Source organism: Fusarium tjaetaba (assembly GCF_013396195.1).
Source record: "Fusarium tjaetaba strain NRRL 66243 chromosome Unknown NRRL66243_c0000015, whole genome shotgun sequence".
Classification (NCBI taxonomy): Eukaryota; Fungi; Ascomycota; class Sordariomycetes; order Hypocreales; family Nectriaceae; genus Fusarium; species Fusarium tjaetaba.
Window position 1 is genome coordinate 21446 of NW_023501211.1, and position 13599 is coordinate 35044.

The 13599-nt window shown below is 50.0% G+C and overlaps 5 protein-coding genes across 5 annotated transcripts; 2 read left to right on the top strand and 3 right to left on the bottom strand.

The window, feature by feature from the left end:
• Positions 1-994: 994 nt before the first annotated feature.
• On the top strand, positions 995-1936 carry FTJAE_573 (tRNA 2'-phosphotransferase; the record flags this gene model as incomplete). The annotated part of the gene is made up of 2 exons (XM_037352268.1): positions 995-1204; positions 1274-1936. 2 exons carry the CDS (start codon positions 995-997, stop codon positions 1934-1936), a joined length of 873 nt encoding a protein of 290 aa, XP_037212275.1.
• Positions 1937-2321: 385 nt separating this feature from the next.
• Positions 2322-3288, bottom strand: FTJAE_574 (uncharacterized protein; the record flags this gene model as incomplete). Its single annotated transcript, XM_037352279.1, has 2 exons — positions 2322-3019; positions 3087-3288. The coding sequence occupies 2 exons, from the start codon at positions 3286-3288 to the stop codon at positions 2322-2324; spliced, it is 900 nt and encodes a 299-aa protein (XP_037212276.1).
• Positions 3289-4004: 716 nt separating this feature from the next.
• Positions 4005-4977, bottom strand: FTJAE_575 (rRNA-processing efg-1; the record flags this gene model as incomplete). The annotated part of the gene is made up of 2 exons (XM_037352290.1): positions 4005-4609; positions 4671-4977. 2 exons carry the CDS (start codon positions 4975-4977, stop codon positions 4005-4007), a joined length of 912 nt encoding a protein of 303 aa, XP_037212277.1.
• Positions 4978-5624: 647 nt separating this feature from the next.
• Positions 5625-8993, top strand: FTJAE_576 (uncharacterized protein; the record flags this gene model as incomplete). The annotated part of the gene is made up of 5 exons (XM_037352301.1): positions 5625-6204; positions 6266-6886; positions 6936-7505; positions 7555-7647; positions 7699-8993. The coding sequence occupies 5 exons, from the start codon at positions 5625-5627 to the stop codon at positions 8991-8993; spliced, it is 3159 nt and encodes a 1052-aa protein (XP_037212278.1).
• A 554-nt stretch (positions 8994-9547) lies between these two features.
• Positions 9548-13205, bottom strand: FTJAE_577 (CAMK CAMKL PASK kinase; the record flags this gene model as incomplete). Its single annotated transcript, XM_037352312.1, has 4 exons — positions 9548-9822; positions 9877-12523; positions 12572-12971; positions 13060-13205. The coding sequence occupies 4 exons, from the start codon at positions 13203-13205 to the stop codon at positions 9548-9550; spliced, it is 3468 nt and encodes a 1155-aa protein (XP_037212279.1).
• Positions 13206-13599: the final 394 nt, after the last annotated feature.

Consider the following 13599-nt stretch of genomic DNA (forward strand, 5'->3'; position numbering starts at 1 on the left):
TGACTTTGATTGATTTAACGACTGTACAACTACCTATACATTACGATTCGAGCGCCGGACGTTGCTATTTATATACTTTTATGTTTGTACGGGAAACATCTTATTCTTATTCCCTCCATTGATTCCCATCCAGCTCGGCCGAATGATTCATGGCGATTGTTGGGGACGACAAATTACGTTGTCGTTCTTGTTTGACGTACATACACTGTCCATAGATAAGCTCATTTTGCTTGACAGGACAGCATCTTTGCAGGGAGGACAGTGCTATGGTGTTTGGGAGGAGGTTTGCTTTCCGAAAACGGCGCATGAGGAGCGACCATGCAAGAAACAAGACAGAGAGAGCCTGGGCTTTATATCTGTTTTGTATCGAGTTGGCAGTCGAGAAGACATCAGGATAAGCATGTGGATACCGATTTATTTTAATGTATGATGTGGCTTGGTCGCGTATGACGGCTCTTTGTTACCCTTTCTTTGACTTTGACCTTGGTGATGTCGTTGTAAGAGCCTTGAGTTGAAGACAAAGGGATACATGCCATTGACGTGGTGGCAGCACCAAAGTTTAAGCAATACCTTGATGTTAGAGTGCCTGCTGGATCTGATTCTGTTAAAAGACTCAATGGGTATGTTATTCTCGCTGCAATTGGTCTGTTGGGCTACATGGACACGGATGAAGTTGATGCAGACGTAGCACCCCTTCTAGGTAACTAACGTAGAGGCTGAGTCAGGCCGAAATGGGAGATGCGGGTGAGGCATGTCGTCCACAAGGTCGGTTGGCCCCACTGGACTCTCGCAAGAATTCACACCTTTAAGTGAGTGTCACTAATCGGAGGGACTTCGACTCATGTCTTCTATCATAACACCTAAAACATTAAAAAGAAGCATTTCCCCTCTCATCTTTTCGACTTCCATCCAACCACGTTTTCTACTTCGGAACTGTTTCACTGCACATCAACCACTTCATCACAACTTTTTTGCACAACGCAAACACGGCATCATGGCTGACGAGGCTCATTTCGATGTTGAGGGCAAGATGCAGAATAGGCCCCCAAGATCAAGAGGTGATAGGGGACGAGGGAAAGGCGGCGGCGGAGGTCATGGAAGAGAGGTGCAGGTGTCGAAGGCCTTATCCAAGCTCCTGAGACATCAAGCAGCTAATGCTGGCATTCAACTCGATGATGAAGGCTATGCGCCCTTGGATGCTGTGGTACGGGGGGATCCAAACACACCTTGAATATTCCCCCTGCGGACAAGACTTGCTGACTTTCTCATGCAGCTCGCCTGGGGCCCTTTGCGATCTTTAAAGGTCACGTTTGATGACATCCAGTCCATTGTCAATTCTAACGACAAGCAACGGTTTACACTCAAGCCCAACACCGTCAAGAACCCTTCCCTGGATACTAAATCCACCACACCGGCCGATTATCTCATCCGTGCCAACCAAGGCCACTCCATCAAGCTTGAGTCAGCAGCTCTTCTGGCGCCCATGACACTAGAGGGAGGTAACGTCCCTGAGCGTGTCCTTCACGGATCCTTCTTTTACTTTTGGCCACGCATTGTCGAGTCCGGCGGCCTCAAGCCCATGAGTCGTAATCATGTCCACTGCTCAACTGGAACGCCCGAGGAAGGCGTCGTTAGCGGGATGCGTAAGGATGCAGAGCTGATTATCGAGATAGACGTTGAAGCAAGCTTGAAGGGTGGCGTGAAGTGGTGGCTGAGTGACAATGGAGTGTTGCTGACGGAAGGCGACGAACAGGGGGTTTTGAGCACCAAGTACTTCAAGTTGGTGACAGGTCGCAAGGTTGATGTTGGGGTACTGTGGCAAGACGGTCAGTGGATTTCTGATCTACCAGCTGGGCTGAAGATAAGTCCCCCGTTTGGAAAGGGTCCTCGACAGGGTGGAGGAAGAGGAGGAGGAGGAAGGGGAGATAGACGTTGACCTCGTGGACATCAGAAGTCATCCCAAAAGCGCCTATTTCATAGACGAGATTTGATAAGGCGGCATACTAGGACTATTTTGATACACGTAACCGTCACTGGAGAAAGGATTGATTCAATGATTCAACCATCCGCTTAGTTGACTCTTCATTTTGATCAACTCGATTCGCCCTACCGCCTAGCTAGGAGCAAAAGAACTCCTAAAGACATCGGCACCCAATAATAGAATTAGCTCAGACTTGGTGCAACAAGCCTAATAAAGTTGGGCTTCTTCTTCTTCTTCTTCTTCTTCTTCTTCAGATTCATATCCATTGCGGATTTTCAGTCTCTTTGAAACCCGAACCTACATAAGCGGCAAAACCTGAAAGTGAGTCATAAAGCAGCGCTCAGGAGGTCGAGTCCATGAGGCTCGCATATTGGTCGCCTCTGTTCTTCTCTTCCTTCTCCAGCCACTCAAGCACCTTCTCCGCGACCAAAATCTCAGCTTTCTGTCTTCCCACGATCCCTTCTACAACACCCATATTCTCCGGAATCCGCCCATCATGCCTGAAAATAGGACGCCCTTTCCAGGTATCTTCTTGTTCATTGTCCTGTTCGATATGGTACTCAGGAATACCGAAGCCCATGCGCTCACCGAGACCAGCGACACGCTCACGAACGGTAGGGCCCTGAGTGGTGGCAGAAGCCAATGGAGTACTAGTTGAGACGCCGTGAGCGCCTGAACGAAGAGATGTAGCCATGGAGAGATCGCCATCCGAGTTGTCTTCCTCTATCTTGATCCTAGCATGCGCAGGAGACTCTTGTGACCCTGGAGGGGCTCTCTTGCTGCCTCGAGGTGCTGGATCTTCCATGCGGAGGTACTTGAGTGCGTGCATGGCAGCAAAGTTCTTAGCTTTTTGAACCTTTTTGAACGTCGGAACCTGTTGACCAGTCTCGTAGCCACGGCCCTCCTGGGGAAACTTGATGTTTTCAGAAGGAAGATTGCAGAAGACACGAGATCGAGGAAAAGGCATTCCGTTGACTTGTTGATTGAAGGTCTCTTGAGTGAACTGAGGAGTTGGAATTTTGTTCTGCTGACAGTACTCTGGCAAATGATCATGGTTAGGAATTTGATATTAAAGATGACGTTCACTTTTGGCGGGGAAACTCACGATTCAAATCGCCAACCCAGAAATCTTCCACTTCAATCTCATGAACAAGCTCGATGAGTTGAGAGATGGCGGCGATCTGCTGCTTGTTAAGCTGCGCCGGATGCCCCGTCTCTGCTTCTTCGGCTTTTTTCTCCTCAGCGAACTTTATGAGTTCATCCCAAGGGATACCACCACTGACAGTTGAAGGGCCGTGAAACGCCATTGTGGTTTGGGTGTGTTTTTGGCCGACGCAGTGTTTGGGTACCGAAGGTGTAGTTAGGCGGAGCGTGATGAAATGTCAAACGATGAGAGGAGAAGTTTGGGGGAGGTGAGGAGCTCGATTGATTACATGAAGCAAGGGAAGAAAGGTGGAGAGCTGGCTCTGCAATTTATAGCTGTGATTCATGACCAGGCGAGGCCTTGCGGTAAGTACCTAGTGAAGAGTGGATGGATGCCTCTTGGAATATCGCAAAAGCGAAGTACATACATACAGTAGGCTTCCAAGAAGGCCACCAGATCTCATTGGTAGAACGGCTTAGATTGACCGGCTTTAACTGCTATTTCCGAATCGATCGGGTTACTGTGCGTGTCAAATGCGCATTCAATCCGCATCATTTCGAGAAGGAAACGCTTACAATGTGATCATGGAGTTGGTGAGGTGGTGAGAGTGGCTGTGAGGGGTCTATTTTTCTGGCCAACTAGAGTGGAGGTGCGCCAATCGAAACACACAGAGGGATGACCTGACCTGAGATAGAACTAGGCTCTGAAAAACCAAACTTAACAACGCTTGATTGATTGTGTCGGTTATGCTATAGATAGGTAGGTCCATACAATGGGTTGACCCATCAGCGTCGCAGGGTATCTACCAACACCTAATGCAATATGTAAAAACTCTCTCTAGTTCAGCCACACCCTTCTAACCTCCTACCCATGGTGTATTTAATCCTCTTCAAAGAAACCACCCTCGTCGCTATCATCGTCGTCACTCTTGACGACTGGCTGCGCAGCCTGACGCTCCTGTAATCTTCGTTCTCTGCGGTTCTTTGGAGCAACAGCAGCTTTCCCCTTGACCTTGGTGAAAGGTGCAGGCTTTTCCTTCGTGGCCTGTGGTTTCGGCTGCGTCTTGAGAGCCCCGTCTGGAGTCGTTGCCTTGGGCTTTTTCTGGCGGCGCTCTGACTGTGCTTCTTCTGTAAGCTCAGTTGGCCGTCTCTCTCTTAAATTACGCAACGCGTGGGGGCCGCCCTTCATCGCCTGTTCGATATCCGACCATATTGGCGGTCGCTCTGTATGCAGTAGGCCCCTATGCTTGAGCGGTGTGTAGTCAAGCTTGTCGTCGTCTTTGTCGTCGTCTTCCTTCTCTGGCTTGGCATTGGTGTACAAGCTGATGTAGGGTTCAGCATGGGGAAAGTGTTGTGTGTACGCCTCGTCTACTTCGGCAACATGCAAGTCACGCTCCAATGCCTCGATCTCGTCCGTTTCTGTAGATTCGGTCTCTTCAATCTTTTTGCGCAGCTGTTTTGCTAACCGCGATGCCTTCTTTCGTTCTGAATCGCGACTTGTTAGCATTCTTTTGAAGCGGAGAATCACGCCCAGAAAAGATCTTACCAAAGAACCGAACCATGTGATATTTCGATATCATAGCACTTCGTAGCTTCTGGAAGCTCTTGTCTGAGACTGTTGCCTTGAGAGCGCCCAGCTCTCGCTCGAGATCATTGCGTACGTTGGCGGGAAGTTCTTGGTTTCGGTTCAGGAGTCGTTCGATAGTACGCGTTCGCTTCTTGGCCCACGTTGAAGTTCCCTCGTTCGGTCGATGCTTTGACTTGCTCGACTTGTGCTTCTTTGTACCATTGAATGATGGACGGTTACGAGGCTCGGGAGACCCAATCTCCGAATATCCCCTCTTTTGCCCCATGGTGACGATATATGGCTCGTGAGAGGATTATGAAAGGAGAAGGGGGTGGGATTGCGAGGAGAATGTTCAAAAGAGGTCCAAGGTCAGGTTGAACAATAGGTAGTTACTGAAGAATTGCATACAAAGATGGCCAACTTTTTTTTTTCCCCTACCTAACCTAACCTTACCTTACCTTAGTACCTAGGCACTTCTTAGTCCGGACTTGCAACGGTATCTTATCAGGCACGTCTCGATTCGGGGTAGCGTCGGACGCTCGGGCTTGTGGGGAAGGGAAGGTGCTCTGTGTTCCTGGGAGGCACCTGGCACAGAGGGTCATCATCTAAGCTCGACACCATCGAATCCAATACCAACGACTATCTTCTTTATATATCAAGAACGTTTTCCTTTAATTTCTATAGCATCCAAATGCCCAAAGGGGAAGCTCTGATATCAAAAATTTTCTTAAAACTTATTTTCAAGCCGTTCTCAAGAGTCTGGCCCGGACCTTGTTCGCTCGACTCATCCATCACCAGAATTCATCTCTGAGCTAGAGGCGCCGCCAACCTCTCTTCTTGAAGATTCATTCAAGATAAACTCAATTACCAGGAGGCCCAACTACTGATTGATGCTTATGTAAAAGCCCGTCACTGGGCTAATTCTCCTTCATCATGGATCGCCCTGAACCTGGGCTCGTCAAATGGTCGTCCAACCCTTCATATGATAACTTCATTCATATCAACCTGCAGCACCGCGTTGTTCAGGTCTACGAACCAACTGGTCATGCAAGAGCTGGGAAGTTCGACTACCAGAAACTCGCCCGCCACGATGACTTTCCTCCCCTCACAACCTACGATTGGTCGCCAACCAATCCCGGCCTTCTTGCCGTTGGTACGGGCAGTGGCATTGTGAATTTGCTCAGGATTGACGATGGATCTAATGCGTACGTGGAGCTGGGCCTCAAGATGTCTCGTACTTGTCAAGCCGTCGCGTTCAATACAACCGGACTATTAGCAGTTGGCCTGGACAGAGTGCGAATGGATCAATGCCTTCACATCTGGGATGTCAGTCGATTGTCTTCAATAGACAAGAACACAAAAGGTTTTCCCTCGGATGCCACAAACATTGCTGAACCAAAAACCCGCCTTGAACCTAGTGTCTCTGTGTCGAGCATCAAGTTCTTCGAAGACAGCCCTCAAACTCTTGTTGTGGGCATTAAGGCTCAGGGTCTTCGAATACATGACCTTCGAGGTAGGTTTCGCAGATGAAGAGAATTTCTTGCGCAAACTGACACATATTCAATTATTATCAGACCCTTCAAGCATTGTCACATTTCAAACAAAGTGCAATAACAATCTAACAATCGACTATGCTGATCAGAATTATTTTGCTTCTTCCGCCCTGGACCACCCTGGAGTAATGATCTGGGACCGTCGAGCGACATCTCGACCCGTGGCTTCTCATGCATACATGCAAGCAATTGAGGAGGATGAACTTCCGTGGGGTGGAGCATTGCGTCTTGACCGAGTCATCGAGACTGATTCTGACCCTTTCTTGGCCGATGGAAAGTATTCCCTTGTTCGGTCACTTCGATATTGCCGTGATCATCGTGGTTTGCTTGCTGTGCTATCTCGTACGGGACAGCTCAAGGTCTTGAACACCAATAAAGAGGCCCCATCTTCTGGGTCTAGCAACCCGGAACTTCTCCAAGTTCAAAAATCTTATGAGATGGATGTTTCATATGTCGAAACATCAAGGAAGAATGATCGCATTGTTGCTTTTGACTGGGTGACATTGAGCTCACCCGTCCTTCGTCCACGGCTCCTCGTTTTACGAGCCAATGGAAACTTTGAAATCCTAGAACAGCCATCGCAAACATCAGATCATGTTTACAAACTTGTACCATGGAAAGCACCGCATCGCGGTCTCGAAGGTAATTCAAGCCGATCCCCGTTGGTTTGGACATGTCTAACCCCGCATAGAGGGCGCCCCATACCACAGCGTGATGCAGTTTGAGCCATCCCAAGCTCCTGACATGCTAGGACCTCTTCTTATCGAAGAAGCTTTGTCAGAAGTGCCATTATTCGGACCAGAGAGTGCAAATGTCCGGGCAGATACGGAGGCCTTACTGAAGGCAAATAACATGACTTCAGTGGTTATAGAGGACATTGGGGCAACCACGAGGCCACTTCCTGAAGCCTTTCACAAAGCCTCCACCGTTGCAGCTAAGATAAGAGCCCTGCGCGCCTTCGTAAGAGACGAGTTCCAAGCTCCAAAAGGTATAAAGCCACGTGCTGGAGACACAAAGATCGTCGAAAGCGAGACCAGTGAGATGTCCCTAGCATCCGATAGCTTGGGCTCATGCCGAGAAATCCACGACGCATTGTTGGCTTCACTAGCTGAGGCTGAAGGTCTCCCCCGAGAAGCACAGAACGTACTTGATCACAATATGTTGTTACGTGCTAAAGAGAAATACCTATTCGACGCAGTAGCAAACAGAGACATTGTGGCCGACGATCCGTGGGTGAAATATATATGGGACTGGGTGGCGAGTAAGTATCCGGACATTACTCTTCTTCACGGCATACTAACATCTTGAAGCTGCTGAGGATAACGCTGATGATGGAGGCATGATACTCTCAAATATTGACCTCAGCTACGTCGGTGTTCACTCAATATGGACAAATAATCTTGGTGAATAACAATAAGCGGAAATGGCCCAGACCCCAGCTGACCTTGCCATAGGCCGTGATCCTTCTACTCGACTACCTCCTGGCGCAACGCCTCCTGATCGTGCAACATGGGAACGTACCATTGCAAGTTTCGGCAAAAAAAACCATCTTCCCAAGTTCAACGGAGCAGCTACCAAGTGGCCAGCGCATCGTCAGCTATGCCTCGAAATCTGCGGCTGGGGTGATTCTGAAAAGCATGATCCAAAAGGCCGCAATCGAAAGGCAGATCCCGAGTACCCCACCACCATTCATACCATGGCCGCAGCTCGTGCTTTATTTACAGGGGATCATAAGGAAGCCATACAGATCCTTAAGAAAGCCAGCACTGCGCACCCTGAACTCTTGTTCGTGTCTTTGGCCCTACAGCTTATGGGCAGCGGGGACAGCACGCCTGCCAAGAACAAGGAACAGCTTGATTTTGATGAAGCTGTTGCTTCCAAAACCGACCCCTACCTCCGAGCAATATCATCGCTGATTGCTACAGGTGACTGGACGGCTATAGCCAGCCAGCTATCTCTTCCCCTTTCTGACCGAGTTTACGTTGCAATTCGCAACTTCGACGATGACCAGCTCACACAGTGGCTCAACAAGCAAATCACCTTGGCGATAGCAGACGGCGATATAGAAGGCATCGTCCTCACAGGTATCACAGAACCCATGGTTGATATTTTTGCCCGCTACATCCAAAAGTTTCATGACGTTCAGACAGCGACCCTCGTGCTGTCCATTTGTGCACCGAGATACATAGACGACATTCGCTGTCGAGCCTGGCGCAACACTTACCGTGCCCATCTTCAGCGCCATAAACTCTTCTTCCAGCGCACAAAGTTTGACGTCGAGTCAACCAAGCGTTCGAAACGGGACGGCATCCCCAAATTGAAACCACCATCACGCCAAATTGCCCTCCGCTGTGTTTTCTGCGACGCTGAGACATCACTCGCGAATAATGCCAACCAGCCGCCGCATCTTGGAGGTGCCTCTTCTGCGCAAGCAGCATCGGCTCTCGAGTCTCGAAACCCACTTCTCGCGACGAGCATCAATGCGGGTGTGAGTTGTCCCAACTGCGGTCGACACCTCCCGCGTTGTGTGGTCTGTCTCGAGATCGTGGGCGTCCCTCGTTCCGACAAGCCAGAAGAGAAGAGTGAGTCGAAGATGGCTGGTCAGTTTCCTACATTTTGCCTCCGATGCGAACATGTCTTGCATCTGGACCACGCCCGCCAGTGGTTTGCCAGACACGTTGAGTGCCCTGTACCTGAATGCCGATGCCGATGCAACTTCAGAGCGAACCCTGAGTTGAGTTATCGTTAGGATGCTCATGATCTAGACATTTAGAGTCAAAGGAGGTTGGCCCGGCCGACGGGCCAACCAAACGGGAATTGTCGCCGAACATCTCATTTACTGGATAAGATCTGTGACATATATACAGTTTAATATGAAGAGTGTGTCTAACTTGGATTGCTTATGCAGTTGAGGAAACAATATATCCTTTATCTTTCGCTTCTATCCGCAGGTTTCGCAAAATCAACAGCCAAGAAACAACTCCGTGTCCTATTTACCCCGCTCCTCGAGAATCCGGCCATTGTATCCTTCACGCCGGAGGTTCCAAAAAAGGGTTCGCCTGTCCTTCCCAGCCTAGCACCTAGTATCCAAAGTAGGTATCGTACGTTTCTTCTATCTTCGTTCGATCGCTCCGTGTCAATAATCTCTAACGCAAAAAACAAAGGGGAAATGAGAAGGCTTCGACTTTCCAAAAGGGGTATTGTAACCAAATGAGTCACCAAGTGACAGGTGAAAGGCTTCCTTTCCCGTTGACAAGGCTTGATAACGATTTATTGTTTCAATGGCTTGTAAAATTTCATGTTTTATTCTTCAACAGCAGCCTGGCACCAAGGATGCTCCAGCACCTGGTTGATATCGTAGCGTTTAGCGACATCTCGGTCCAGCATGCATCGAATGAGGTCGATACTCTCCTCGCTCAGAATATAGGGTATTCGCAGGTCACGGTCCATGATTTCATCAATACTGTAGAATGGGTTCTCCTTGTAAATAATGGTGTAAAGGAGAATACCTAATGCCCAAACGTCTTGCTCTGTGCCCCGATAAGGCTTGCCAGCGAGAACTTCAGGAGCGGCGTAATCTGGTAGCAAGTCAGCAAATTATGACATGTCTATAGGCGGGCTGAGTTACTAACCGATTGTGCCTACGAAGACGTCGAATGGACCGCTCTTGATGTATGCAGCACTCCCAAAGTCGATCAGTTTGATGTTGCCTTCTCCATCAAGGATTACATTTTCATCCTTGATGTCGCGATGTACCACGCGAGCCTTGGTGTGGAGGTGGTGGATTGCATTGGCTACTTGTACGAAAATGCTGCGGCATTCAGACTCGTCCATGTTGGTTCGGAGTTCGATGTAGTCAAAGAGATCCATGCCTGGCAGACCATGAGGAATCATCTCGATATAGTAGTTCACGTCATCCTCAAAGAATCCTTGCATCTCGACGATGTTGGGATGAAGTAGCTCAGGTTTGCGAAGGTACTCCAAGACGTGAACTTCCAGGGGCACAGTGCCCAGCTTTCGGTCTCTAGTCCACGTATCGACAAGAATACGTCGCTTGGTAACATACTTGAGCACAATCTTCTTGCCAGTTTGTTTGTGCCGGGCTAGCTTCACTTGGCCATACGCACCCTGGCCCATTTCCTCCAATATCACATAGTCGTTGATCGTTTTCTTATGGGCAGGCTCGACGACCCTGGGAACTGGAGTGGCCTCTTCAGGCTTGGGCTTTGGTTGCTGCCCCGTGATCTTAGCAGCAGCATTCATGGCGGCATCCTTTAAATGCTTGGAAAGTGAACTTGCAGCAATCAACACGTTCTTTCGGGGCCCCTCATCATCTGAAGCAATCTCAAGAGGCGTATGAGCAGGGGTCTGGCCAGGTGATGGCTGGTGGAGAGGAGTTAAAGCTCCAGCCCGGGCAGGGGTTTCGAGCCCGAGATGAGGCTGAGTGCCATGGAGATGGCGAGAATAAGTAATCCACAAAGCATACACTATTTCTGAATGGGTCACTTCGAAGGCTTCGTCTCCGGTGGCGTTGTCCTCATCGCTGCCTTCGAAGACCGTCTCGTTCATCACAACGGTCTTCTTTTCACTCTTGACTACACGCATCTGGACGTCAACCTTCAGATCGGATCCGTCTCGGTGTTTGGCGCTTAATCCTGCAGGATGGAGGAAAGCAGATGCAGCGTCAGGTCTATGTTCTTTCAAGGCCAGGAAAGCCGAAGCTTTTCTGAAACGATGTTCAGAAACAACCATACCATCGAGGAGTTGTATACCATCCTCTTCTATCAGTGACCCCAGAATGTTGTCGAATTCTGGGATTAGTGCATTTATCGACATGCCATCGGCCTTTTCGAACCCGAAGAGCGCACCGCAAAAGGCTGCGTTTGAGCTTCGGATCTTAAGCCCCTCTGGCTCTACCACGACAATTCCAGCCATGTGAGGGAACGTGGAAACACGAAGCTCTAGCTTGCCGCGGGTTTGCTCAACTGTGCAAGGCACATTGACTTGGGGTGAGTGAGGACAGGTGAAGTATCTCCGCCTTGAAACCTGCGCAAAGTCGATTTCTCCTGTGTTGGGGTCAATCCCTTGTCTGGGAATCCGTGGAACGAGTCTTGCTATATCGAATCCAGTAGGGATTGACTCGAACCCCCAGATGGGAGCAGTAGAGCCGGTGACCTGTTGAACGATGCCGTCCTCGTCCAAGGTGATGTAGGCGACGTCCTCGTGAATCTCTTCCAAAACCCATATCAATCCGACCTTCTTCTCTTTGACCCACAGACTAGCAGAACCGGTCGCACCGTTGCGTTTCTGAATGGGGACCACGTCACCGCATAGCAGCACTCCTCTAGAGGAATTCGTCTGATTATGCCCGCCGCCCCGGGTCTTGGGCGGGCTTGGGTCGCCGCTGTGAACCGTTTGTGCACGTCTTTGTATGTAACTTCGTGGCTGAGTCCTCGAATTTGGCTTGCTTAGGAGCTGGGCTGTTATTCCAGATCTCCCGTTAAGCAGTGCCGAAGCTGCTGAAGCGGCAGGCGTTGTTTGGCCCGAGGGCGTTTGGCTTTCATTAAGCTCATCATCTGCTTGCTTCAAGAGTTTTCGTTCCAACCATGACCTTCTCTCCTCCTGTACAACTTCCAAGATGCCCATCTTGCGCACCTCAGCTTTTGTAACGCCAAATACCAGACAGGCGAGATCGTTTGCTGCAATAATGGTCCATGGAGGTTTAACTTCTGTGGTAAAGATCGCCTGAGCGGCGGGTACCCAGCGGTTTGTGTGTCCATGTACAGAAGGGCCTAACTGGGTGGGGAAACTGGTCGCTGTGGCGCTGGGGAGTTGGGCCAAGGATGGCGAGTTTAATGGTTCTTGATATATGGGCTGACCACTTAAGAAAGGCTGCGAAACTGTATCTATAAGCTTATCTTGAGCCGACACGGCCGTTATATCTGTCATTGTTCGCTTGAGGCTCAGAGTCGGACGGACTGGGGTAGTTTTCGAGCCTGAAGTGCCACCTCCACTAGCAGAAGCTGTAGTTGGTTGATCCTGAACATGGACAGTCTCATAGGCTGCTGGCTCGAGTGGAATGGATCTTCTTGTTGTCCCAACCCTTGACCGTCGAGGTGGTGGCGATGTCTGGCGAGGACTGATGAGATTTGTGCTGGATGCTCGAGGGTCAAAATTCTTGTCGAAGACATTTTCCTGAACCTCAGCGGGACCGGTCAGAGGAGCCGGGGCGTAAGAATCGTCGGGGTTTGGCAAGTTTGGAGCTCTAATTAGCTGTGCCTGTGCGAGTAGGTCAAGCATATTCTGTGTCTCGACATCGCCACTTACTCTTGCCTGGGCACTTGCAAGAGCAGCCTGCGACGAGTTCATAGGAAGACCCATATGGTCCTTCATGAACTCAACGGACCGTTTGAGGGCATTTTGTCGGTTATGCAAAAAGTCCTCGGACTGATTGGCGAAAGAGAAAGAATGCAAAGACTCGGAGGGGAAGCGAGAAAGATCGTCGGAGAAGCTGGGATTCGATGGACCACCAGTGAGCGACAAGTTGCCGGTGCTGGCAGCCATCGCACTCATCGAAGTGGAACGAGACAGAGCGGCAACGGATGGGCTTCGCGAAGATGCTCGGGATCCTGGTAAAGTAGGGTTCCTGGATGGTGGGCGTGTCTGTCTAATTCGTCGAAGGCCGGACAGGCCTAAGCCATGCTCGTGATCGGTCATGATGGGAGACCTGGAGTTGATATGGTGGTCAGCAAGGAAGCAGACTGAGGGTGGGCGCCACAGTTGGGCTCCGTGACGCATGATTTCACTCAGCATACCTGGCGATAGCTTCAAGGTCAGCGGCAGCCGCCGCGGCCGCGGACGCATCCAGGGACATGCGTGCTCTGCTTCGATCTTGAGCTGAAGAGTTCCTTGCGGCAGCCAAGTTTCCCGTACTACGGTTCTTTGGCAACGAGAGGGGCATTGGCAGCTTCTCTCGTCCACGTTCATCGTCCCCAGTGTGATTTTCGGCTCCTGTGTCAAGAAACCCTGGTTAGCTGACAGGAGGACATAGACCAAGAGTGGTGGCAGGTAGCAGGTAGTACCATGATCATTTTGTCCTCCATGCATCTGTAGCATAGTTGGAGTCGGCCAAGGAGAGGCCGAAACCACAGGTCAAGTCGTGATGAAACGGTTACGAGGTCTGCTCCCAGGATGGCGGGGTTGAGCAGGAAATCTCGGTTGGCTCGATTGCCTGGAAGTCGATTGAAAACTTGGAGCCAGCCGTCAGATAGGAGAGGAATTCGCTTATACAAGAAAGAATGGATAGATGATAGAGCAAGATGCGTATGGATATAATTTGAATTATCGATATTCCA